At 43.2% G+C, this 26,230-nt stretch overlaps 2 protein-coding genes across 5 annotated transcripts; one reads left to right on the top strand and one right to left on the bottom strand.

Annotated features, from left to right (window-relative positions):
* TEN1 (TEN1 subunit of CST complex) lies at window positions 1-3,906 on the bottom strand. 2 transcript variants are annotated; one of them, XM_052808813.1, is made up of 4 exons: window positions 3,841-3,906; window positions 1,820-1,926; window positions 1,541-1,698; window positions 1-217 (listed from the first exon to the last, which is right to left on the bottom strand). In XM_052808813.1, exons 2-4 carry the CDS (start codon window positions 1,903-1,905, stop codon window positions 81-83), a joined length of 381 nt encoding a protein of 126 aa, XP_052664773.1. In that variant the 5' UTR covers window positions 1,906-1,926; window positions 3,841-3,906; the 3' UTR covers window positions 1-80. The 2 variants fall into 2 exon arrangements, with proteins under 2 accessions (XP_052664773.1, XP_052664774.1); XM_052808814.1 differs by lacking the exon at window positions 3,841-3,906 and adding an exon at window positions 3,727-3,778.
* Window positions 3,907-3,940: 34 nt separating this feature from the next.
* Window positions 3,941-24,711, top strand: ACOX1 (acyl-CoA oxidase 1). 3 transcript variants are annotated; one of them, XM_052807039.1, is made up of 14 exons: window positions 3,941-4,125; window positions 5,272-5,431; window positions 14,271-14,431; window positions 16,197-16,304; window positions 16,831-16,950; window positions 17,519-17,634; window positions 17,834-18,003; window positions 18,335-18,497; window positions 19,225-19,415; window positions 19,659-19,838; window positions 20,487-20,592; window positions 20,676-20,819; window positions 21,711-21,917; window positions 22,945-24,711. In XM_052807039.1, exons 1-14 carry the CDS (start codon window positions 4,011-4,013, stop codon window positions 22,993-22,995), a joined length of 1,992 nt encoding a protein of 663 aa, XP_052662999.1. In that variant the 5' UTR covers window positions 3,941-4,010; the 3' UTR covers window positions 22,996-24,711. The 3 variants fall into 3 exon arrangements, with proteins under 3 accessions (XP_052662999.1, XP_052663000.1, XP_052663001.1); XM_052807040.1 differs by lacking the exon at window positions 14,271-14,431 and adding an exon at window positions 11,240-11,400; XM_052807041.1 differs by lacking the exon at window positions 3,941-4,125 and adding an exon at window positions 11,240-11,400 and having other exon boundaries at window positions 5,307-5,431.
* The last annotated feature ends 1,519 nt before the right edge of the window (window positions 24,712-26,230 follow it).

Below are 26,230 nucleotides of genomic sequence, written 5' to 3'. Positions count from 1 at the left end.
CACCTTCTAAATTTACTTTTAATGTATTTGTTGCAAATGGTAGTGCAAGGACCAGCATATGGCTGGTCTCAGAGCTGCTGTCAGGATGTGCTCTTTCCCATCCGCTCCTGCCTCTCGTTGAAGTATTTTCTCTGCTCCTCTATGGCTCGTTCCAGCAAGGGCACATTCATCCCTTCCACGCAGGTCAATATTCGTGCTTTTACTACGGGACCCTCACCTGGGAATATGAACAGGAAGTTTCTGTAAAAAGAAAAACAGACGGAGCAGCTTGGAGGCAGAGAGGTTCCCTCAGGCAGCATATAGCTCCAGCTGGCCAGATAACCATAGCCTGAGAACTTGCAGGAGACCAGACCGGCCGCATGCTTTCATCGATGCAAGCAGCGGGCCCGGGAGCAGGTTAATTCAGTGACATGCTTTCCCTCTGCCCTGTTGGCTACAAAATGCTGGTGACTGACACTGCACTCTCCTTGCACTGGGGAACACTGAGCCCAGGACATGGTGGTGCCAGTGCCTGCCATGCAGCATCTGTGCACTTTGTGGCTGGATTAAGTTTGGTTTTCCCTGTCTAAAAAGCATCAGGGATGGGCTTAAGCTCATTTCTGAATGCCTCTGTGCAGACAAGAAGAGGACAGAACAAAGCTAGGCTTAGAAGAGGCTCAATGCTGACTATAACCAACAGTTCATTGGTGGCACTCAAATGGTAACACAGAGCTGCACAAAAGGGGCCAAACCTTGGTGACACAGCCACCATCTCAGCCTCCTCCCCTTCCACCCCTGCAAAATGGGGCCAACTCACTCCCAAGCTGTGATGACCAAAACAGCATGTCTTTCTAAAGGAATTTTGCAGCAGAGGCTTAGCAGGTCACTCACAAGATGCCACGTGCAATGTGGCTTTCCACATGCCACCAAGGATTTCAATGGCATGAATGCGAATGCCTGTTAACAGGTGTGGCCAAGACAACACTTGGGATTTTCTTCCCAACCCCACAGCCCAGCCCAGATCATGGCTCCCCATGCAAAACACTGTGCAGGTGCAGTAACGCTCAGCGCACCCCAGGAAAGGACAACAGGGTGCCCTGCATGACAGAGCCTGCTTGCATTCCTCACGCCCCATGTCTGAGGGCAGGGATATAATTAGAGACTTTCAAGGATGGCAAAGACCAACCCAGCCAGCTCGCAATGAGGTATTGCTGCAATCAGCCACGTTTGGAGCAAAGATGATGTGGTGGCTGGCAATGGTGCCAGAAGGCTTTAGCACGGGTTTCACAAGCTCAGTGATGTTGCTGAGGCGCTTCCTGTTTCTAACAAAATCTGTGCCAGAGCCCCAGATTTTCACCAAGATAAGGGTGGCTCTTCTCATGGTCAATGGGGAGAGACAGGCTGCTCCTGCTCTGAATCACCAGAGGCAGCCGTGTGAGACGAGCCTCCCTTGGCCAATGCTAACCTCTGGCAGTGTGTCTCACCATGCACTCGGGGAGCCACGAAGGAGCTGATGAACCACGAACAGCAGCAAAGGGCTGCAGGTTCTGGGAGCATTTACCTTCCCTGTGTTCAACCTCTCCCAGGACCATGTAGAGAGATCCCAGCTGGGCTTGGAATGGCTCCACAAACTTGGTGCCGACACAGACCCGGTACTGAGTTGAGTGGTGCTGAGCAGTGAGAACGGCTTCGGACCGGGCCAGGTCGTAGCAGCATAACCTGGGAACAATTGATTTGGGAAGCTCAGCGGTGCAGAGGTACAACAGTTACAAACACAGGGAGGGTGTCAGCCAGTGAAGGAAAGGCTTGGCTTGCAAGGAGAGTGGGGTACCCTTCTCACCTGCCAAATGTCCTCAGCACCTCCCCCTCTGGCACTGAGCTGTTGATCTCCCATGGGAAGTAATAGACACCAGCACTTGGCAGCATCTCACACCAGCAATGCTGGGCCTGCAGTAAAGCAAAAGATCTGAGTTCATGCCACCCCAGTACCTGATCCAGATACTAGGTGACACTGCCCCAAAACTCCTTCCTTGCCCAGGGTCCCCCATCAAGGGGGCTGCAGGAGCTTCATAGCTTCCCTGCTGAGTCCTGTTTGCAGCTCAGTGCCTATGCCAAGCCCTGGGCATCCTGGCATAAAGAGGGGCTACCTTCCCCCACCGCAATCCAGCACAAACAGCAACAGGCAGCCCACCAGATCCTCCAGGTCTCCCCAGGATATGGATGGGTTGAGAAAGGTTGAGGAAGTGGGAAAAATGGTGACTGAGAAGTTCAGAGAGTGTGACGGACCGAGATGCAGGAATAGATCCAGCTGCTGAGGTGATGGGGTACCATGCAGCAAGATTCAGGGTATGATCCTGAGTCTGTTCTCATGCTGCAGGATAAGAAATTCTGGCAGTGTTTGATCCTGCAGCTGGAGAACAATTACTTGGACACAAGCCAGCCTGGTTTCCTCAGTAGTCTAGTAGGCTTCAGAAGACAGCCATGAGTGAGAATGATTCACCCCAAGAGAAGACTCAGGTGGGACCTGCTGGGAGCTCCAGTGGTGGAGCAGGGCTGGCACAGGCAGGCCAGCCACAGCGCAAAGCACACAGAAAAGCAGGAATGCAGAGCAGCTTCAGCAAGATTTTAATTCTGCCCAGCCAGTGCTGTAGCCAAGCCGCTGGCTGTGCCCCAGAGTAGTTTCTTTTGGCATGATTTTCTCTCCGACCTCCCTTGCAGGATGCCTGTGTTTGGCGCATTTCCATGCTCCATTTACTGCTTTTCTCTCTGGTTTCTTGCACCCTCAAGAGCTGCACGGTGGCCCAGGCAGAGACTCCTGCAATTCAGACAGGTGGGGCCACTCCAATGGGTTCAAGGACCCCCAGTATTGATTATGCAGCCGTGGAGACATGCTGAGCTGCAACCCTGTGGCTTTAATGTGTGGGGGCTTGCCCACCCCACACATTGCTCGGGGGGTTGCAGCCTTTCAAAATGCCCCACCACCATCCCATAGAGGACTGCTATGGGAGGCCACTGAAACCAGGGCAATCCTGGCTGACCTAGTCTCTGCACATGCCTGAACTCCGGGTCTGGCTGCCCTGTGGCCCCATGCAAGGCTGTGCACACCCACGGCAGGCTGCGAAACCCCTCTGGCAGGGTCCCAACCAGCAGCGACAGAATGGGCACTCTGCAACCCCCTGCATCTCTGCCTCACCTAACCCAGATTCAAAGAGCAGGTTCAATTCTGGACTTCCTGAATAGGGCAAAGGTCATCCTGTATCACTCAAGTTTTGCTCCTGAATCACGCCGTGCAGCGGGACAGAATCAGCCAGGAATGCGAGATGCTCAATGTGCATTTAATGCACTTTTTAACACATGCCCAACCCCAGCTGCAATATGCTACGTGTCCATTCAATGCACTATTTAACGCACGTGCAACCTCAACTACAGCATGTTACGTACACATTTAATGCACACTTGGCCCTAAGTGCAGCACATTATATGCAGATTTAGCGCACTACCTAATGCAGTACTTAATGCCTGACCAAACGCAGCATGCTATATGGGCATTTAACGAACTGTTTATTTAATTAACTATCAAATGCCTAGCTGCAGATGCAGCATGTTATGTGCACTCTCAACGTGCTATTCAATGCCCAATTCAATGCATGCCTAACCCCAAAGGCAGCCCGTTATATGCACACCCCATGCGCTACTTAATGCACGCCCAGCCCCAGCTGCAACACATTACATGCGTATTTAGCGCACCGTTTCACGCCCAATTTAAAGCATGACGCCATGCGCGCCCTCCCCAGCTGCAGCCCGTTGCAAGCACGCTTTAAGACAGGCCCGGCCCCAGCTGCAGCCCGGCCCGTCGCTCACCGCTCCGCCGCCTCTTCCCGCGGGAGGTGGTGGTCACGTGGCCGGGCGCGACGTCTCCAGGGCGTGACGTCACGGGGAGCGTGACGTTGCGGGGGGGAGGGCGTGATCGGTAGAGCCGAGGCCGGTACGGGCGGCGGTGGGGTCGGGGTTGAGCGGAGCCGTCGACGACGATGATGATGAACGCGGACCTGCGGAGGGAGCGGGCCGCCGCCACCTTCCAGCCCGAGCTGCTCACCCACATCCTGGATGGCGGAGCCGAGCGCACCCGCCGCCGCAAGGAGATCGGTGAGGGAGGCCCCGGGCGTCCCGCCGCCTCCCCCGGCCCCGTCACCCCGCGCTGAGGGGAGAGTGGGGGGGGGGGTCGGGGGGCTGTAAAGGAGGAAGAGGTTTTAAGAGAGGGAAAGCGGGGGTGTGGGGAGAAGGGGAGACCCGAGAGGGGGCCTTCAGGGGGAGGGAGATCGGGGTAACGGGGCGGGGGGAGCCCCGGGGGAGGTGCGGAGGGAGGAGGTTGTGGGGAGGGGGAGAGCCGGGCGGGGGGGGGGGGGGTGTGTAGACGAGGGAGGGTGTGGGGAAGGAAGAGCTTTTGGGGAGAGGGAAAAGCTGTGAGGAGAGGGCTTGCAGGTGGGGGGGGCTGCCTGCAGGAAGGGGGTTTTGCTTAATGGATTAGAGGGGAGCAGGAGCAGTGTTATGTCTATGATCCCCTCTTCTCCCTTTCCCAGAAAGGATTTGGGGTGATCCTGATAGAACAACATCCTTTTATCTCTCTTTCCCCTTCCTTCAGAGGGTAAGAGGCAGCTTCCTGTGGGCATTTTTCTTGGGCCCTCTCCCCTCCTTTTTCCTTCCTAGTACGCTCTTGCCCAACAGTACAAATATGACCTCTTTCTCACCCACCACTACCATGATACGTGAGATTAATGAAAAACCTCCATCCTCTTTCTTTTCCCAGCCCGCACTAGGGTGGGACTGTCAGAGGCTGCTGGTGTGTAACTTGTGTGCCAGAGGGGACACAAAGTTGGTGGCCTCTGGGTGCCTTGGTTTCCAGTTGGCATAGTGGCAATAATAGCTGTGGCCTTCTGCAAGGAGTTGTATGGGGATCAAAGTTCGTGAGGCAGTCTGGTCTGGCAGTAACGATGGCTATTTGAGGTTGTTGTTGAGGGGGCTGCAGGTCTTGCATCAGTAAATTAACCTCCTGCCAAATCCAGAGTGCTCTGAACTTAGTGTGGTTTGTGTGTGGAACGGGAGAGTGCCCTGTTGCTAGAGTCCTTCCCTCCAAGAGCTTTGACTTCATTCAGATTGCATTAACTTTTATTTTTAATTTTCTGATATCTGTACCTTGAGGTACAGCAAGTGAGATGCTGAATTGTTTCTCACCCGCTGTCTGTTGAGGTTTGTGGAAACTGAGTTTGTTTTCCTCTTCTGTTCTGTCCCTAGAGGGTTTAGTTATTAATGACCCTGACTTCCAGCATGAGGATTTGAACTTCCTGTCCCGTAGCCAACGCTATGAGCAAGCCATCAGGAAGAGCTCTCTGATGGTGGTGAAGTTAAGAGAATATGGAATTGCAGATCCGGATGAGATCTACTGGTTTAAAAGGTACCTAGCTGTGGAGTTTACTTCTTGTATGTACTTTGGTCATCACCAAGGACATTAGAGTTGTGCTTTTTTCATATGTTTGCTGTCCAAAGCAAGCTAAAGACCTGTGTGAAGCCCACTGAAGTCTTGGCTTCAGTGAATTTCAGATGAAACCATGATTTCCTGAATATTGTGTTTTCTTAGATTTTTGACTAGAAATGCACCATTAGTAATTACACTTTTATTATAGATGGTGCAGAAAGTAAAAAACAGGATTTGTAGTCTGATTTGGTTTTTTTTCAAAAGCAATAAAAAATATACTGAAATATTTGCAACGTCATCAGATCTATTCAGATTCAGCTGCTAATGAAATCTCTTAAAGCTGATTACTTCACTTTGCACTTAGACCTAATAAAGTTGCATTACAGGCATACTTGAAAATGTTCCAAGGTAGTGTATAAGTTCTTGTTTATAACTATCTGTCCTGTCTCCGTCTTCCAAGCTCCTGGTGCTTTAGCGGTTCCCTTTGACCTAGAGGCTTTTTGTTGTATCTGACCTTCTGTTTATCTGATAGTATTACCCTTGGATTAAGTTAATAAAAATAAAACTCTCTTTACATCTGAGTTTCGTTCCTTCCAGCTTGCAGGGAACTTAGTTCCTGACTTTGACATGTTTCTCCCCTTAGTTCTATTAAACTCATTCTGATATGGTCAAACAGAAACTGTTTAACAGAGAGATTGCACAGCTCTGGAAATCTGGATGTAATACAATTAACATGGCACAGTAAATGATGCACTGGTAGAATCACAAGCCCCCTCTGACTGGATTTATGGAAAAGCTGTCATTGGCCTCACGGCATGAATATTGGGACTAGTTAATTAAAATCATCTTGTCTGCTCTAGTTTTAATTTCAAAGAAATTGGTCTACACTGACCTGTGTCTTAAATTCTCATGGAAGAAATGTAAATGTTCTTCTGAAAGTTGGCATCAGTAGACAATGATAACAAGAAAAAAGTTCAGTGACTGTATTAGATTATTCAGATACTGCATGGCAAAAGTTAATAATTAATTTTTCCTACACAAGGATTGTTGGAGGTGGCAGGGACGTTTCTTCGATTATTTTTATAGGGAAAATTCAGAGAAGTCTATCCAGTATATCAGCTGGCAAATTTCAACAAAGTCTGCAATGTAAATGCTGTCTTTTGGTAGCATTACTGACAACATTTTATGAAAATAGGACTTTTCTGAAATAGTCAAATGATAGATTCTAGTTTTGTCTTTCCATAAACTTGTTTGGGAGTCAGCAATTCTTAACTTTAAATGGATGAAAGCTTAATATTTCATATAGGTACCAAATAATACATCCATATCTTATGTGATATGAATAGTCAGGTGTGACTAGTCAGAATTCATGATCCAAAATCAACTAAAACAATGGGGAAGGCACACTTTTCAGAGTCAATTCTAATTGCAGACATTCAGGATTTCAAAAGATAATTGCAATTACTTTAGACTGACTGTATTTTCCAGTGTCTTCTGTAATAACATGTAGAATAATGAAGAGCAGTACATATCCTTCTTAATCATAAGTGGTGTGTGTTTGCTCTAAGAACTGTATACTGTTAATATTTAGGATTTGAATTCTTTAACGTCTGGTGTTTGCAAGGGAGGATATTAGCTTACTGCTGCTTAATAAATGGAAGAAATGAAAGATTATTTTTTCATCCTTTGATTTCATTTGCATTTTAACACCTGTGCCCACTTTCTCACCTGCTGAGTGTCAAACATTTTTTAAACTTAGTGAACTCCACCCAACTTGCAAAATTAACTTTATTTCTGTCACATATCCGAACATGCTAATTGGTGCTAACTAGAAGGGACTTCATTTGTGTAAAAGCTGGCCTTGAGAAATTGTGTTTGGGTTTATTTGTTTTTCCAAACTGAAAAATTGAATGGATATGGTGTTGTGACATGCTGTGAATGAAGTTTATGAAATAGATTGAAGTCCTTGATTCAGATGTCAAGTTGTGTTTATTGTGATGGACCATCTGATTTTTACATATGGAAGCTTAAGATCCTTTGGCAATAATCCCTCATGCCTTGTGATTATCCCCAAACAGCAGGGACACGTTTATTTACATATGCAATTTTTGAGAATTTTGAGCTAGTTGTTTTCCTGTAGCTTTTGTATACTGCCAGAACTTCACTAGGTAGCTTTGTATCATGACTGACCAACTTTATAGCTTGATTTATGAATAGGCGAGGAGAAATGCTGCTTCCTTCAGCTGCCCTGGAGATACACTTAAACAGTTGTTGCTGCTGTGACATGTCAAACTGAATGCTCCTCATTCCTGTTTCACAAAGGCTTTGTTGGACTCCACAACATAAGAGAATCTATTAATTAAATTTAGAAGCCATTTTAATTGCTTCTTATCTAGTCAATTCTTCCTGTGTCTTAACATGTGTCAACACTGCAGTTGCTGCTGTGACTACAGCTTTTGAAGGCCAGAAGCCTTACAGTGCCAATATTTAAGATTTCTTTTACAGTCTAACTGCAGCAAAATGTAAGTCAGCATGAAAAATGGGAAATTGTTCTGATGTGTATTGCTACACAGCTCTTTGAAGAGAGCAATCTGGTCAGTTTTAATTCACCTTCAAGTTTAAATAACCTTTATTGAGAAAAATGGGATTAAATAAAGAAGTGAAAAACAGTTGGGAGAAGCTGGGTCACAGAAGAAGAGAAGATCTGAGAGCTGCAAGTCAACACATGATTCTTGTGTTCATAAGCACTGCATGAATGTGCACTTTCCCTGTGAGAATTTGCCCTTACTTCTCATTTTGACACTAAAGCTAGGACCTGGAGTAGCTTTCAGCAAATCAAACCAGGAAAAACTGTAGTAGGGGCCCTGCTAGCCACTGCTAAATTAGTTTGGAGTGGATGAGGCTGACTTGGGTTTTCTGATACAGCTAGAAAAGTGAGTTCATTTCCATAGCATTTGTTAACTCTGAAGCCCAGTAAGTACAGATCAGATATACCTCCTGCTCCTTCTCCACTGAGGCGACCCTTCATGCTTTTCCTTGAGAGAGTTGCCTCAAGAACCGCAAAAAGCTAGAAAAGGTTGCTTGCAGATTTTGCTTTAAAGTTACTGACCCTATTTTGTGACCCAGTTCTGCAGCGTGAGAATATCTTTGCAATTGTTCGTTTAGCTTTGGAGTCTCTGAAAACAGACTTTGCTTTTCTTTTACTCTGTTCACTGATAGATATGCTATCAAACTCATCTGTCAAATACGAGTGTATTTTAGCACGTGGGTGGCGTTGGATGCTGTGAAATGTGGAAAGATCTATATTGCCAGAGTAGCATATTACTACATATCCTTCTCCTGTAAGTGGATTTGGAACTGTAGCCCTCCTCTTGACTGACTGATTGTTGTAGCAAGTCTGACTTCAGACCAACAAGGCAATCATTGGTTGTTGATAAAGGGCTAGTGCTAGATGCAGCTAGCCACGTTCAGTCCTGATGTAGCAAAGTACTTGAACAGTTACACGATGCAGCCTTTGGAGAACAAGCTGTATAGGTAGTGGGAGATGCCAAGTAGGAATGCAGAAGTTGGGAGGGGAAGGAGTAAGAGTTTGAAGAAAGAGAAAGAAGGAAAGAAAACCTGTTGTTCCTCCCTTCACGGCTAGTACTTCTGTTTGCACTGTGTCATGAGGAAAATGGGATTCTCTCTCATTGTTATTCAAGTTGTTAAACGGCATGTTAAGAAAATCCTCATCATTCAGTGTGGACTATGCAGAGACGAAAAGTTTCTGCTGTAAATTAGCTGGCTTTCAGTTCTGCTTTCAGCCTTGTTAATGCAAGAAGCTGTTAAAATGCTGCATGTTTAGTTGGTGAAATAGTATGACCTTCTGACACAGGGATATTAAAGTATCGTCTTACAAAATGTCATTCTTGCTCCTATCAGAGGAGATGCTAGTCAAGCATGAAATATCTGGCACTTGCGATTGAACTTACTGATAGGCAGTGAAAGTTGCTGGTGTGACCTTTAAGAAGACTTTTTTTCTGTAGCGTTGCCTTCAAAGAAGCAGTGTCTGACCTGGTTTTTCTGACAGCAAAGCATGTGTTGCACCTTTTTCACAAGTTTCTCTCAATGGCTTCTGAAAATATGCGAAGAACTGTTCAAGCTCTTCCCAAGCTGCCCTGGAACAGTGTATTTCAAAGTCAGCACTCTTTTTGTCCCTGTAGGTTTGTCCTTTTTGGGCCCAAGGAATAGACGCACAGTAATTTTGCTGTAGGCAGTGAGGAAGTAAAGGGTGCTGCTATTGCTATATGGGTCCTTGACTAAAAGAATAACTCACGTAGGAAACTGTAAGAATGCTGAAAAATATTCCGTCTTGCTGTCCTTGTAGCATTTTTAAGCCCTTGGTTACCCTGATAACTTTGGCTTTGTAAACTTGTGCTGCTGTAGGCAATAGAATGTTTTCTGGTAAGAGAACTGTCTGCCTTGATTCCGAGAACTCTAGGCACTGTACCTGCACTCACACCAGCTTAAAGCACAGTTAATACATTAATTACCAGTCTAGATTACTTGATTACAATAGTTTTGCCTCTGGAAAAATCTGTGGTTCATTCAGTCTTGTCCATTTAAAACCCGTTCCGTTTAAAATAAGTGTCTTCAACGTGCAGTTCAGTGGTGCCAAAGAAGCTTTGTCCTGCTTTCTCTTGCCCTAAGGCTGAGTTTGACAGTTTGTATAGGGATCTGGTTTTGAATTATCAATTATTTACTCTCTGCTCCCACTCATTCCAGGCATGGTGTAAAATGCCAATCACAAATGCTGCTGTAATTTGACAAATTAGGTGCATAGCATCCACTATGCAGTGCAGATCTGTGTTGGCAACAAACTCTTAAATGTGCTCCCTGGGCAGGTATTAATACCTCAAGATGGAAGGTTATATTTCCCTTGTAGGTGTCTTGGGTAGGTGGCAGAGACCTTGTATGTAGGTATTTATGCAGAGTGCTCATTTTTTCCTCCTCCGTCTTAGAGTTTGGATGCAATAAGCATTCATGTACAGTAGATTGAAGATGAAAAAACTGTTCAGACTGCAGAATGTTGAAGGGAAGATGCCGTCATTTACTACATAGCTTTTACACAGTGAAGTTTTCTGGCACGTTTGCGTTATAGAGCTTGTTTTAATTGGGAATGTACTTTGCCTGCCATCATGGCTACTACATGAATAGAGCTTTCTGTCATGAAATAATTTCTGTTGTGATGAAGCACACCTAAAATGTCTGATTTTCCTTGCATTCCCTCCAGCACTAGCCTGTAACAGTAGTTTTAATTGAAGGTGAGTTCCTGATCTCACAACTGATAGAAGCAGCTACAGGTAATACAGAGCACTCCTGACAAGCACTTGGTCACCTAAGAAGCCTTTTCCTTTTCAATACATAGTGCTTCTAGCTAATAATGGCCTAGTTCTAGGCTAGCAGCAGCAGTGGGATTTATTCCCACCAAGCCTGAGAGAAGGGGGGGAAAATAATTTGGTTTTCATGTCCTCAGTTTTAAGTTCCCCATGAATCTTTGTAGAATAGTATTTTTTCCAGTTACATGGCAACAGCAGGATTCATGGGGTGAAGAAAATGCCTGAAAGAAACATTTATTTCCCCATTAGCATTGCTTCTGATGCCTCTATATTTGGAGGTTGCTTGGAGGACAAAAAAGGGTTGAAATAGGCAGAGATTATTTATCTTATGCTACAGTTGGAGAAAAGCCTTTCAGGATCACAGTAACAGTAAGACTGAGATCCAGATCCCTCTATTTCTCTCCTGTAGAATATGCTTGGGCAGTTTTCCTGAACCTTTCGGTCTCCACTTCAGCATGTTTCAAAAAACCTTAGAGACACAAACGACTGATGCTCAGAAGGAGAAATGGCTGCCCCTGGTCCATGGAGTCAAGATAATTGGCACCTACGCCCAAACCGAAATGGGACATGGTTAGTTCCCTTCAGGGATCAATGGGTAACCTCTTTTCTCTAACTCCAGTTTGTAAATTGATGATGCTCCCTAGGTAAATCTAAAAGGGGAAAGGTAAAATAGTTGGGTTAACTGTTGGTATTTCCTGCTCTATAGTCAGACAGCTGCTTCATTTCACATCCCAACAATCATAGAGTTAGTTTTTGTCTTTTCCAGAATGCACCTCTTAGCTGATAACTGACTTTGTAGTTGTTTCTAAGCCCTGGGAGTCTGAATTTCACTTGAACTGGTTGGAACATGTCAGTCAACAGTACTGTGGTTTTTATTTTTGCCTGAATTTGGGGCATGTGTATCTCAGAGTTCTTAGTGCATGACTGGCCTGCATAAACAGGTCAGAAGTATACCTTTAGATGCAATGTAGCATGGTGAGATTGTACATTTATGTTTTTGAAAGTAAGGTATGCTTTGCCCCAAGCACTTTTTTTCCAGATGCTACTCCATTGCAGCTATACAACTTCATGGAATGACCTTGGTTTCAAAGAAGAAAAACATCTTATTCCTACTATTGTTGAAAACGACTTTCACTTCTTCAAATGGAAGAACGTTTAATGGATCAGAAAACAGTCTTTTAGCCCAGAACCTGGAATTATGACGGTTAAATACCAGCAAGAATAGTTTAACAACAAAAGACTCTAGTGCTTGTGCTGGCATCTAAACTTGGAAAGCATGATATGTACAAGTCTGGACAATTGCAAAAGTTAGATGGTAATGCCAATTGCCTGGCTCTTCAGTTACAGCTACTCATGGTAGCTGAAGTGTTTGTAGAAGATGCAATAGAGGAAGTTCTGTCATCTGTTCTGCTTGAGGGAGATGGAGTGAGCAAACCTAGCTCAACACCAGAAGCTGAGAGACAACTGGATGGCAACAATAAATGCCTGCTGACCTTGTTTGCTTTTTCACACCAACTTTAAATCACACACACATCCACACCGAAGTGATTTGTTTTACTTGCTATTTTACATTAGATCATTGCACTTTCTTGCCTGGTGATGGTCTGGTTTACTTATAATTCGCATGGTGTTTGATGGTAAAATTAGTATTTTGACACTTAATAGAACTAATATGGTGATAGTATGGTAAAGTAAATATACTTTCCGTGCTGAATAATTAAAATGCAACTGTTTGGCATTCCTGCTGTGAATGTTGAGTAATTGTCACTGAGCTCTGCTTAATTTAAGCAAAATAAAAATCCTGATGCTTAGAAACTGGTGATGGGGAAACAGACCTCTAGATTATTGAATTGAATCCTAGCCTGCATGGGTAGTTACTCAGTTTTATCTTGGCGAGTACCTACTTGATAGCCTGTGTTGATTTTAACCTATTCCATAGTGAATAAGTCTCGAAAAAATAAAAGAAGGAAAAAGCACGAGTAGCACAGGGCTGAAATGGAAACAAAAATAAGTAATGAAAATACTGTACTGTTTCTACCTGGTTTATAGCTATTGCTAGTAAATAAGGATTTTCTTTCAGTCTTTGACTGTCAGCTGTGTACTTCTCACCAGTACTGAATTCACTTAAAATCTGGTACTCCTGATAACCCATTAGCTCCCTGTTGAGCTTGGTCACTGTTAGTCAAAAAGCTTAGAAAACATTGCTTCTGGGTTTATTAGTTGGTTGAATTTATTTGTAGGTGCCTGAGAATATCAAGGAAAAGAACTACAGTTCTTAGGAAGCTCTAGGGATAGAGCTAGTTCATAGTAATGTGTGTTTAGAGGTAATGCAAGAATGCATTCTTCCCACTTTGATAAGAATGCCAACTGAGTTTGAGCTAAGCTCAGATCAGTGCTGTTTCCATAATGCATGTCTCATTTAAATATATATATTCCTGTTAAAGACCAATTACATTATTTCATACACAAATGGGCCAGATGGATAACCTTTGTAGAGAAGGTACTGATCCCCAGTATTTTAATACTGAAAGTTATCAATATTTAAAAATTTAACAAGCATTTAATTCTTTATATCAAAAAAACTTAATAGACCACTTAACAATCTAACAGTGGTGTTTGACAGAACTTGGAGGAAGAGTAGTTCTAATGAAACATATTTAATTGGAGAGACTTTGTGCTGGTGATGCACAGGTTGAAAAATGTTGGCTTTCTTTCCAAGTTGTTTATGTTCACAGCTTTGACTTACACGTGCAGAGCACTGTCCTTTTAAGAGAGCTTTTAAAAATAGTGAAAGTTGAAGGGAGTTGAGTTGGAATGTAATATACACTAGCTGTGTCTGATCTTTAATAAATAAAGTAGTGAAGCAGATAGTACAGACAGTTAGGACTTTCCTTTTTTAAAAAAAGAAAGTTCAGAGAAAACCTAGCTCATTCAGCTGGATAAACTGGGACTTCTACCAGGTTCTACCCTCAAACCATGGAAAAAAAAAAAAAAGTAGACTTCATATCTTTGGGTGAAGGCTTGCTTCATCCAGCCAGATCACATCTCAACAGACATTCTGACTCAGCCTGTTTAACTTAGGGATGCTCTGGTTTCCAAACCATAGTGAAGGTCTGGTCTTTGGTTTGGATTAATCCTTTTTTTAATCAATCATGGTATGTAAAAAATATGGGAATATTGCAAATGCATTTTATGTCTGATTAGAAAGAAATGCATTGCAGCATGTTTATTTCAGACTAAGTGTAATTTCTTACTATTCAGGCCTGAGAAAAGGACAGTGCTCTGGCTTTCTAAAATACACGTGCTGAATTCTGATTTACACATGAATAATTTTTTTTTTTCTTTTTGTCTCTTCCTGAATCTCCACCATGAATCCTCATGCTTGCTTCCCTCCCATAACATTCCCTTCACGCTCCCATCCCATGACACTTCTTTCACAGCTTTGTTCATCGTGGACGGCCTGAGCCTCTGGACCTTCATCTGGGCATGTTCCTCCCCACCCTTCTCACCCAGGCAACCCCAGAGCAGCAGGATCGCTTCTTCATGCCTGCCTGGAACCTGGAGATCATTGGCACTTATGCCCAGACTGAAATGGGCCATGGTATAGTACATTCACTAAATGCTATTTCTAAGAATGGCTTTGTGTACAAAGGATTCCCTGCCTGGGAAAAATGGTGTGTGTTTACCCCACAGTCTTTACGCGTGCATTTGTGGCTACAGGGAAAAGTGGACTGCCTCTGAAATTTTTAATAGATCATTATGCCACATGCTGCTTGCCCTTTTTTCTCCTATGGGAGAGTTTGATGTCTGTAGTTCTATATATGAGCATACAGAATGCCCCTCTTGTGCGAATCAAACCAGTATAAATTACTGCATATGGCTATGGTGATGTCAATGTGATGACATCTGTTCATTTCTACACTTACCATTCTTTCCAGTGTGATTTCTGCTTTGCTCTACTTAATGTTCAGTGTGAAGACAAAAGGACAGAGCTTTAAGGTACTGAGAGAGATGCCAAAAAAAAAGTAAGAGCTGCTTGTCACCTTGGATCAGAGAATATGGGGATGACTTGGTTCCGATGCTCATGTTTTCTGGGGAGCTTTATTCCCCCAGTTTTTTAGTTCGCTCCCATGTGTTCTTTTTAATTGGACCATGAAATGTCTTTTTTTTTTTTTTCCAAATTCTCTGTCTCAAGTAGACTTTGTTCTTCATTGCTATTCCTTTGCTTTCAAGCTTTGAAATGGATTTTGATAACTCCAGCAGTATTGTGATTGCAACACTTCTAATCCAAGTTTCAAAGGGAGGATACTATGCCCTGGGAAACTTTAATTTTGACATCTGAGAGTTTCAGATGAGAATTATTTTCTGAAGGTGGGCAGGATTCACCTTTTGTGCTGAAGTGAAATGTAGAGACTGTATGAAGCATAAAGTAACTGCAAGTCTGTGGAGAATCTCTTGCAACTAGTGAGGTTTGAAGATCCTTTACCAGCAAAGTAAGTCTGTGTTAAGCTGCCTGTGGAAGTCTACCTTTAACTCCATGCTTTGGAAACGTGGTTGCATCAAGGTGATATCCTTTTTCATGTTGAAGCTCTTGTGTAGAGTCACTGGCTCTTGTCTTGCTCTGTCAGTCCAGACTATCAGGAGTGTTCACAGCTTGTCTAGTTTAAGGAAGTAGGCCTGGTGATTTTTTTTTTTTTTTTTTTAATATGCATGCATGGACAATGCCACTGCCAAGACAGGTGTGTGCAAAGTAAGGAGTTGGGAGCAGAAGGCAAATACTGTTTCTGGAATTGTTACCTTCATCTTTTTGCAATCTCTTCATCTACCTGCATCAGTACCCTAGCGTATGCATGCCATTACTTGCTGTCTTGGAGCTATGGATGATCTCGTTACTGTTCCATCAAGTGAGGAGAATGTAGGCCTGATGAGGGAATGAAGAGAAGATGGGTACTACTTAATTCATCTTGTGGCTGAAAAGTATATGATTTTTATTTTGCAATTTAATCAGATTTCAGTTTCAGTGAAATCCACGTGAGCATGTTTTTGTGGACCCTTTTAAGTGAGAAAGGGCTTCTGGTGTGTAATAGCAGAAAGGTGTCAGATTGGAGGTGCTTGGAAAACTAGTCTTAGACCACTGGGGGAAAAAAACAACATGTTTTCTAAGAACTGGCTTCAGGTCCCAGAATATGGTCTGACTCTCACTTGTTCTTCCTTAATTGATTGATATTTAGTCCTTTATATAGCCTAAAAGCAAAGTTAAAATTTGTACATTACTACTGGAGTTCAACTTTCCATTGTCCAATTCTGTCCTTGTCTCTGTTTTGTGACTGACTTTCTGTCAAAACAATGCGTTTGCTTATTTTCAGGAACTCATCTTCGGGGTCTGGAAACTACAGCTACTTATGACCCTGCTACCCAGGAATTCATCCTCAACAGCCCCACTGTGACCTCCATTAAGTGGTGGCCAGGCGGACGTAAGTGCATCATTGTGTGTCTAAATCTGGAAGATGTATGGAAAAACTTAGGGAGGGGATGTCATGTGTATTATATCTACATAATGATGATTGAAAGTTCATCCAAAGAGTTGGCTGAAAGGCAGTTACTCTTGCACAACAAGTAGCAGACTTATCAGAGCCTACTAAAACTTTGGATTATCTGTGTGCTCTGAATTGTTTCTCAGAATCATTCACACTGCATGGATTTATTGTAATTTTTGATTGGTTGTATCAAAATCTTTATAATTCCTTCAGCTCCACTGGCAGGTTTGCCAAGGACTTGGTATTGTATAATCAAGAGAATCGTATTGTGCAACTTTCATTGACTTGAGCAACATTGTTTGTCTAGCTGTAGAATTCAGCTGATAACCAGTGTTGTAAATCTGGTTTTCTAACACATGATCTGGTTAAGGTAATCTCAGATCCTGCTTTAAGGAAAGACACTCTGTGTATATAAGTGTGTTTGACTGTTTTTTTTTCCTTCTGACTCCCTCTCCTTTTGCAGTTGGAAAGACGTCGAACCATGCCATTGTTCTGGCTCAGCTCTACACTCAGGGCCAGTGCAAAGGGCTGCATGCCTTCATTGTTCCCATACGGCAGCTGGGCACCCATGAGCCTTTGCCAGGTAAAAACGAATGTTAAGGGTTTAGCACTCATGGAATATGTTAGATCTGTTTCTCTCCAGCTATATGCAGCTGCATGTGTCTTTTTACTGTACATGACTTATTTCACTAGCTGATTTCAGTGAGTAGTTGGTAGGTCACAGGGCTTAAAGGAGTATTTCTGATTGAACTACCACTAAATCATCTTTCATGTCATGCTTTCAATGTGAAGGTTAGTTTGCAATTTGATTCTGTCCCAGTGTTTCCCTGCTATGCATTCTGGGAGGCAGTGTGTCCTACTTTCTGAAAGGGAAAGAACACCTTTCATCATTGTCTAGCTAGAAGTGAGCTGGATGATCTTTAGAGACAGCTCCCCCAGTGACTGGGTAGTAGGACTGCATACAAATTATGAAGATCCTCATGTTTTGATGTCCCCTTTTCCATCAAAGAGGTTAAGGTCCTAGTTAGCTGTTACTCCTAACAATGCCAGAACTTGCTAGAAAACTAACCAGTCTCTTTATTGGAGAAGGCTTGAACCTCTTGTGGTGTTTAGTTCCTATTTCTTAACACACGTGGCTTTGTCTGTGGCAGGTATCACAGTGGGTGACATTGGGCCAAAATTTGGTTATGATGAAATGGATAATGGCTACCTGAAAATGGACAACTTCCGAATTCCTCGGGAAAACATGCTGATGAAATATGCCCAGGTAAAGCAGTGAATTTCAGCGTATGCTGTTAGAAATGGACATTTCAAATGCTCTTGTGTGGTTGAATAGCGTGCCAACAAGATTGTATGTTGCTTGTGAGTGCTACGTGATGAGTTTAGAGCTTGACATGTCAACATGTAAAAGGGAGGAAATTTTAAAAATCAACAGGCTGTTTTGGTGGTTTTTATTTTTTTTGTAGGTTGAACCAGATGGCACCTATGTGAAACCGCTCAGTGACAAACTAACGTACGGGACCATGGTGTTCATCCGATCTCTCATTGTAGGCGATTCAGCTCGTTCCCTGTCCCGGGCTTGTACCATTGCCATCCGCTATAGTGCAGTGAGACACCAGTCTGAGCTAAAGCCAGGGTAAGTGCAGTGAAATAAAAGAGCAGCCTTAAGTGCTGAGGGAAAATTCTCAAATACTGGAGGGAAGAGGGACTGTGGTTGATGTTGTTTGCTTTGGCACTTGATAGTTTCAAAACACTGTTCCATCCTGGGAAGTGAGTCATCCTTCATTCTTGACTTCCAAAATGCCTTCCCCCACTGCCAGAGGCTTTTGCTATATGGTCTTAGATAGTCTGGCTTGATACAGATGCAGCTTGTACTATCCAAGTGAAGAACCTATTTAGAGTTGAATGGGACTTCTGCAGCAGTTTGCTAGCCACTGGCATACTAACTCATCTGTATTTTGCTCTAGGGAACCAGAACCCCAGATCTTGGATTATCAGACTCAACAATACAAACTCTTTCCTCTCCTGGCAACAGCATATGCTTTTCATTTTGTGGGAGCCTACATAAAAGACACCTATCATCGTATTAGTGGAGACATCCATAAAGGGGATCTGAGTGAGCTGCCGGAGGTACTGTGTCCTCTGGAAATCAGAGGGGTGTTTGTTGATTTTTATGTAAGGTTTCTTTACAGCATGGGAGAAAAGGCATCAAGCCTTTTTGGCTTTCACTCATGAGACTTCTTGTAATACTTTAGATTCAGAGATCCCAAGCCCAGTATGTGCTGGTGACTTTTACTTCTTTATTTGCACTATTCATTTAGCAGCTCTTTATAAAAAACAGGGAGTAATGCACAGTGAGAAAGCTACTGTGAATATATTTCTTTAAAAGGTGACTTTTCAGGAATGATGGCATATTGCTTGGGAGTGGAGTTAAGACTGGTCTTATGCTTGTGCTGTAGCTTCTTGATTGTTCTTCCAAGTGACTAGGGTAGAACTGCTGTGTTGGTCAAAGGTATCAGTACTATACTGAGGGGTTAGGGTTGTAAAATGTTAGTTTTCAGTTAGGGATTCTGTCTGAGAACGTAATGCGACAATAGGCAATTGAAAACAGTCTTGTACATACAATGTCTAGAAACAGGAAGAATGGGGTACTCAGAAGTCTTCACATGTACAGAGGTTTTCATATAAACAGTTTGGCTCAGGAAAGAGTTCTTACAAGAAAAACAAGACCCTGTGGGACTGTGGAAGGATGGTGTTGACTCTGCTTTTTTCTGGGAGCTGCAGTACTTGGCATGTATGTATGCAAGCTAAGAATGGAAAATAAAAAACCTAAACTGGCTTTGCTTTTGTCCCTCAGCTCCATGCACTGACAGCAGGGCTGAAGGCATTCACTTCCTGGACTGCCAATGCTGGTATTGAGGAATGTCGGATGGCATGTGGTGGGCATGGCTACTCTCGATGCAGTGGCATTCCTGACATCTATGTCACGTTCACCCCGTCCTGCACCTACGAGGGAGAAAACACAGTCATGATGCTGCAGACAGCTAGGTATGGTAGCTTCTGTCTAGAGACATTCTTGCCTTGGCATTACGATCTTTGTAGTTGAAGTGATGAGCAGAAGAGTATCCCGTTACCATGAAACTGGTCTTTCATGTTTCTGTCCCTTGCCCTATTTTTGACAGAAAAGTATGCTTACAACTATTCTTTGCTAGTCTGACCCTAGGTAAGATGACTTATCTCCATTCAAACAACTCATGAGTAAGAGTTGCTATTTGTTGTTTCTATTTTCAGATTCCTTGTCAAAAGCTACACCCAAGTTAGTTCTGGGCAGCAGGTTACTGGCATGGTGTCCTACCTTAATGATCTCTCCAGGCAACGCATTCAGCCACAGCATGTGGCTGCTAGGTCTGTGGCTGTGCGTATCAATGATCCAGTCAGCTTGGTAGAGGCCTACAAAGCACGTGCTGCCCGGTGAGTTCACACTTACAAGACTGAGCCAAGCACCAGTAAAATTGTGTGTGTTGGGAGATGGTAGTGATGCACTGCCCTGTTAATGTTAGATTCTCAAGGTATGGTTTGCAAAGCTTTGCTCCATGTGTTGCTTTCAGGAAGTGACACACTTTACTAGATTGGGGTCAGTGTTAAGTGTTTTGAGGTTACAAGAGGCTACGTACAGCTTATGCATAGCCTAGATACTCTGCTCTGTTCCATTTTGAAACATCTTTTTCTTATTTAAATGTGAAGTATATTTGAGTGTGCAAATACCAACATTGTTCAAAATGCTCAGAGATCTATCTGGAGAGAAACAATCCTGATATTAAAGCCTGTTGTGAAGGAAGTGTGAGAGTAGAACAGATGCCTATGTGTGAGTAGGTATTCAGGCACCACATATGTGCTGTCAAATGTCATCCTACCCTTCTGTAGCAGTGTTCTAGCTGCAGCAGTGGTGATAGGGGTTTTAGAGCCACAACTGCTCACTGCAGGCAATGTATTCAGTCATGGCACATGACCTCTGAGTTCTTCTGATGTGTTAGACTGAAATTCATATGAATTCAGTGCACATAATCTTGTTAATGTGGTGTTACTGCGTAATCTGTTTTTCTTCCTTTTATGAAATAGGCTTGTAGAAGCTGCAGCAAAGAATTTGCAAGCTGAACTGAACCACAGAAAGAGCAAGGAGGATGCCTGGAACAGAACTTCTGTTGATCTTGTGCGAGCATCTGAGGTCAGTGATGTGCCTGATAAAGAAATGTGCTATAAGAGCTGCTCATCTCTTCACGAACCTGATTCACCTTTAATTTCTTGTAGGCACACTGTCACTATGTAATAGTGAAGCTTTTCACAGCAAAGCTGGCTGAGATTAGTAATGCAGCTGTCCGTGCTGTCCTGACTGAGCTGTGTCTCCTGTATGCACTGTATGGGATCAGTAAGAACACAGGGGATTTCTTGCAGGTTGGTATCTTTCTCCAACACTTTAAATCTCTAGAGCCAGAGTCATTGTTTGCAAAGATGCTTAAAATGTAAAGTTGCACAAATGCTTAGGCATAAGGTCTTGACTGTTGACTTCCAGAAGGCCGTTAGCAGTGCAGGTCTGATGGAAGGCTCTTGTCAAGTTTCCCTTGTGATCTGCCAAAAGCGGAGCTGGATGATAAATGGTAACGTAGATCTGTCTAGGTTAGCTTAAATGTTTTCCAGTTGATGACCAGGTGTTGCATGTTAAAAAACAAGGAGTTAATAAAGGACATGTAAGTTAGACATGCTCTGAGAGCTGTATGCATTTGTAAATTAGTGCACAAAAGGGGGATATTGTACTCCAGATCTTAACCCATCCTTCAGTGAATGGGCTTGAATTGTCAGGTGTTAGTTTTCTTCTCTTCGTTCTTTCAGTTTGAGAATGTTGTTTGTGCAGCAGTGTTTTATTTTGTCTTCAGGGAGATGTAGTATGTTTTTTCTTCCCATGTTCCTCTTCGCTGCTTACCAAAAAGTTCCCTGAAACCAGGAAGAATTTAATATACACATAAGTGCATTCTTCAAGAAAACTTGCTACTGAAGTTAACATACAGCCACTCTAAAGAATGAGTGCCCCATCAAAGAAAAAATAGCTAGGCAGTATGGTAGGCTATGCTGGGCATCTCCTTTTGCTTGTACCCTATGGCAAATTGCCAATTTGATTACTTAGCACTTTGAAATAAAAACCTAGTGTTCTATGAACAGCTGCATTTTTGTGTGGAGGAAGGCTGACCTATGTTAGACTGTAGGGGAAGGGAAGGTTCTTGTGACTTGTGTACTCCTCTGATAATCTCTCTTTTTTTTTTTTTTTTTTTTTTTCCCCCGCCCCCCAAGGCGGGTATTCTGACTGATGCCCAAATTACTCAAGTGAACCAGCGTGTGAAAGAGCTCTTAGCTATAATTCGTCCCAATGCAGTAGCGCTGGTAGACTCCTTTGACTTTCATGATGTTCATCTTGGATCTGTGCTTGGCCGGTATGATGGCAATGTCTATGAGAACATGTTTGAGTGGGCAAAGAAATCCCCACTAAACAAAACAGAGGTAAAGAAACCTTATTTCTTCATTTTTAGGTCACGTGTCCAGAGAAATAACCCAATTTAGGGTATTTTTATTTTGATTCAGTGATCTCGGCATGTAATTGATGAAGGGGGGAGAAAAGTCACTAGTGGTAATGGACCAAAACTAGCAACCTACTTCTGCTCCTCTGCTTTCAGCATACCTTCTTCAGTTATTCTCCCATGTGTACCTCACATGCATCCCTGTGGGATACTTTTGAGTTTCTCAGTTGAGGGAGGAAATCATACTCTCCCTAGAGAAATAATTGAATAATCTCATTCAATTTAAAAGAAATCATCGCTTGCTGTTAATTCTGCTTAGTGACAGTAGCTGTGAAAGCCTTACCTGTTTTCTGGCAAATCTTTCGGTGCCTTTAGGCAGTAGTAGTGACTGGAGAAGAAAATAAATTGCTCTCATGTAGTACTTAAGTGTCAGGTGTTGCATATCTGCCCTAAGGCTGTAGCTACAGCTGAGCTAATAAAAGAAACTGAGCTGAGAAGAGTCAGTGTCCCTCTTCCATCAGCCAAAACAGAACTCTAAATCCTGTCTTGGTGGCCTTTACTACCTTTATTTGATTTGGATAGCCTATCTCCTACGACAGGCTGCCAGAGGCTGTGATTGTAGTTAAATCCCACCAGAACTTACTTGATTTTTTTTCTATGCTTATGAAGTCAGTGGGGCTTAGGAGCTTCGTTACAGTCCCCTTAGGAAGCCTCTGCCAGTTTTCTTTGAATTAAAATGCCAAAGAATTATCTGTATGGATATAAAATGTCTTGCATTCTTTTTTCTTACAAGAAAGGTAGTGGGGAAGCTATTTGTTTTGGCTTATATTCTCATCCTTTCTGTCATATAGATGCTCAAATACAGGACTTAGCTGGCTGTTCTTAAATCCCCAAAGTGCCTCTGATTCAAGTTTCCTTAGTATAAAAACACACTGCAAGATGTAAAGAGCTGAAACTGTTTTAAAGCTTAGCCCTGACCTTGTTGTAACCACTGTCTTGTCCTCTTACAGGTTCATGAGTCTTTTCACAAACATCTGAAGCCAATGCAATCCAAGCTGTGAAGCCTGCTGTTTTTTTAAAATGCACACTTTTTCTGACCTGAAAACTGGGTGTTTCCATCCTTTCTTCAGGCACCTAAATCAAACCTTTCAAATCCTGGTAGCTGTAGGACAGTGAATAATTGTAGCCTTTCTTTCCACTTTTATAAATCAAGGAGGTGTTTGGGGAGAGTGCATAGGGATTGATGCCTGTTTTTAAAGTGCAATTATAATGGTAAAATTAACCTTTTAAAAATCTGGGAAAGCTTTATGGATTCATACAAGGATTGCTTTGGTGAAGCTGCTAACTAGAGAGAAGTTACTGTCAACTGGAAAGGTAGCAGGATTTTACTACTAAGTAGTTAACAGCCCTCAGGCAATAGCTTCTAATGAGCAGTTTTGTCCTGCAAAAAGCATCCATGTCTTGATTTTTATTTATTTTTTTTTTAAGATTAGCACCACCTCTCTCCTTGTTTGGCAAATATTTATGCTATCTAAAGCCTCCTCCATAGTTTTGTGCACATGAATCTGCATGTGGCACTACTTTCTTGGTGTAGCTTTGAAGCTCCTTCTCTGGAGCAATGTTTTATTCATCCTTCCAGAAGACATCTTCATGTTTTCCAATACATCCTTCTTTCACTGCCCTGCAGAAACTCCTTTTGCCTGTGTGCCATCTTCAACACTGGCACCTTACTCTTTGTTAATAGGAAGTCAAAGGAGAATATAGTGATGCTGCTCTGAGGAAAAAAAACAACTAGTAATAATCAGCTAGGTGCTGATAATAGATGTTCTGCCCTTCTTTTAACTGTTAGTATTTTCATAGCACTATCTCAAAGCACTTTACAAATGTTACTTATGGTGATTTGATGTGAAAAACCACATGTAGTGGTACAAACTGCAAATTTGACCTGGAATGATGAAGCCAGTATTTGAGGGCAGAAATCAGTTGACCAAGGTCCTTGGGTCTTCAGATTGTTCTGGGATGTTCTTCTGGTTTTTAAAGGCATTCTTCAAGAAAATGACAATCCCAAGTGAAGTGTCCAGATTTTTTTCCTACCCATGTATTTCCAAGGAGCTTTCTCTGATTTGCTTAATTTTGTTTTTATATTGACTTGGGACTTGCACAGTGCTGTCTGGATTTAACAGGTGAAAGATTTAGCTTTTAACAGAACCTCCTGATGCCCAGTGAAATCAGTGCAACTGCAACTAAGCAAAATCATTGCTGTTTTTCAACACCAATAACTCTGTCCAGTAACAATAAAACCTCTCTTCACAACAGATAAGAGCAACTTTGAGCTTAAAATGGTAAAAAGGTTCAGCATAAACCCAAATCCTGCAGTTCTGAGGCAACATCTGAGAAGCAGGTTCTCTGACAGCTTTGGTATTTGTTAGTCTCTGATTTTGGATCGCTTCTCATGGATGAGTTTTTCCTGGCACTAACAATGATCAGACACAACATTTGGCTCCACACATAGTAGCTGAACAGAAAGAAATGTTTAATTTTAAATAAAATAATCAAACTTGCCTTTTGGCTGCTGAGTCTTTCAGGTTGAATGGAACCACTGCTGTTCAGGATACCAAAGGAGGCAAAGGGCTTTGCCTTCTGTTTATTCAACAGAGCAGACTGCTGACCTGGGGAGGGATGTTGGAGGAGCAGGTTAAAAATATGCTAATGAGAACAGTACTAGCTAACTGTATGTACAGATTTAATAAATTGCAAAAATGTGTTTTCAGACAAAATGTGTTTCTTGCATGCATTGCTTTCAGTGGATCCCAAAGTAATGGGTGAAGTAGAATGAAGTATTCAAAAGACCTTAAATTAGTTGGATTTTATTTGTCTTATTCGTAGCCTGACCTTTCTGGCTTTGTTCTGCAGTGTTCTAGGGCAGCCAACCCAGTCCCACAGCTATCCTTGCCTCTGCTGTTGCTCACAACCACAGGAAAAATAAAACCGGCAGAGAGCAAAGCTGTCTGTGGCACATTGCTTGGTAATATTATGGCTCATAAGCCAGCAAAAGCTGGTTGATCACTGGCAACAGCAAAGATTTAACAAGTGTTTGACAGCAGAAGCTATAACTCATAGAAGCTCTTTCTTTAAAACTGTTCCCCCTGGTTTTTTGGAGTAGATAGTGATGTAACAGCAAATGCTGTACTTCCTTACTGTTGGTGAGGATATTGCACACTTTTTTTCATCTTGCTGCTGTTAGTGGTAGGTAATACCTGAATGCCACAACCCGGTATGACTTGCTGTGTCTTGTGGTCAGCAAACAGCATTTAAACTCTGTCAAATGGCCCTGAATCCTCATTAGGACTCATCCATCTTTTGACAAAAAGTGATGGTACCATTTCCACAAGTGTTGAGCCTCTTCTGCTCGAGTAGAATTGATTTCAGTGTCAAGTAATGACACTTGTAAGCGACACCATTCTCCCTGAAGAGTACTGAAACGAGTGGTCTGTGACCATGGTTTCCAGTCTGATTTGAACGATGGACTTTTAGAAATGCCACCTTTTGGTGAAGACTTCAGAAGGAGCCTATGTTGCCACGTGGACTGGCAGCATGCATGGTGAAAGCCACTGGTAGATGGGTCTGCAGGTTATAAAATCTCAAAGGCAGGCACTTCCCCAGGGCTTTTCTGGAAGTAACAACTCAAGTACAAGCAAACAAGGCAGGAGCAGGCCTGGCTTTGTCCTGTACCTGGCTTTGGTAAGCGTGAGGGTTTTTTTAACCTGAACTTCTAATGTTTTCAGTTAGCTGTTTCCAGCAGTACTGGTGCAGCTCGCTGCAGAGGCTGCTGTAGTTGGATTTGCTAAATCTTGTCCCTTTGGAGCAGCGGTCACTAATTAAGTTCATCTAGTAAACTGTCCCAGGTGAGCTGCAGGCAACAGCTCCAGCCGGGCTGTGCCATGTGGCAGTGCCAGGTGGGGTATTCACAGCTTCTCCTGGGGGTCCCTGGACCCGGCCTGTATCTCCTCCTGCTGAGCTGGAAGAGGTGGCTGCCGGCTTACCTGGCACAAGGGCTGTACTCTTTGGAGCTGTAATCCCCCAGCGCCTGGACTCTGGCTGGTGCCTTCTGCTTGAACGGGGTTCTGGGTGTCTCAAAAGGCGGACTGTGATTACTCCTTATCAATTAAACAAGACAGGGCTGTAAAGCCCAGTGGGGCTGATTATTTGTGCCAAAGCCAGCCTGCTGTCTTTGAAGGTAAGTCTTGGGGTTAGCAAAACCCCCGTCCCGGCCTGTCCTCGGGCACCCGGAGTCTC

This window comes from Harpia harpyja, chromosome 14 (genome assembly GCF_026419915.1).
Source record: "Harpia harpyja isolate bHarHar1 chromosome 14, bHarHar1 primary haplotype, whole genome shotgun sequence".
Taxonomy (NCBI): domain Eukaryota; kingdom Metazoa; phylum Chordata; class Aves; order Accipitriformes; family Accipitridae; genus Harpia; species Harpia harpyja.
The sequence above is the reverse complement of the archived record's forward strand: the minus strand, read 5'-3'. Positions and strand labels throughout refer to the sequence as shown.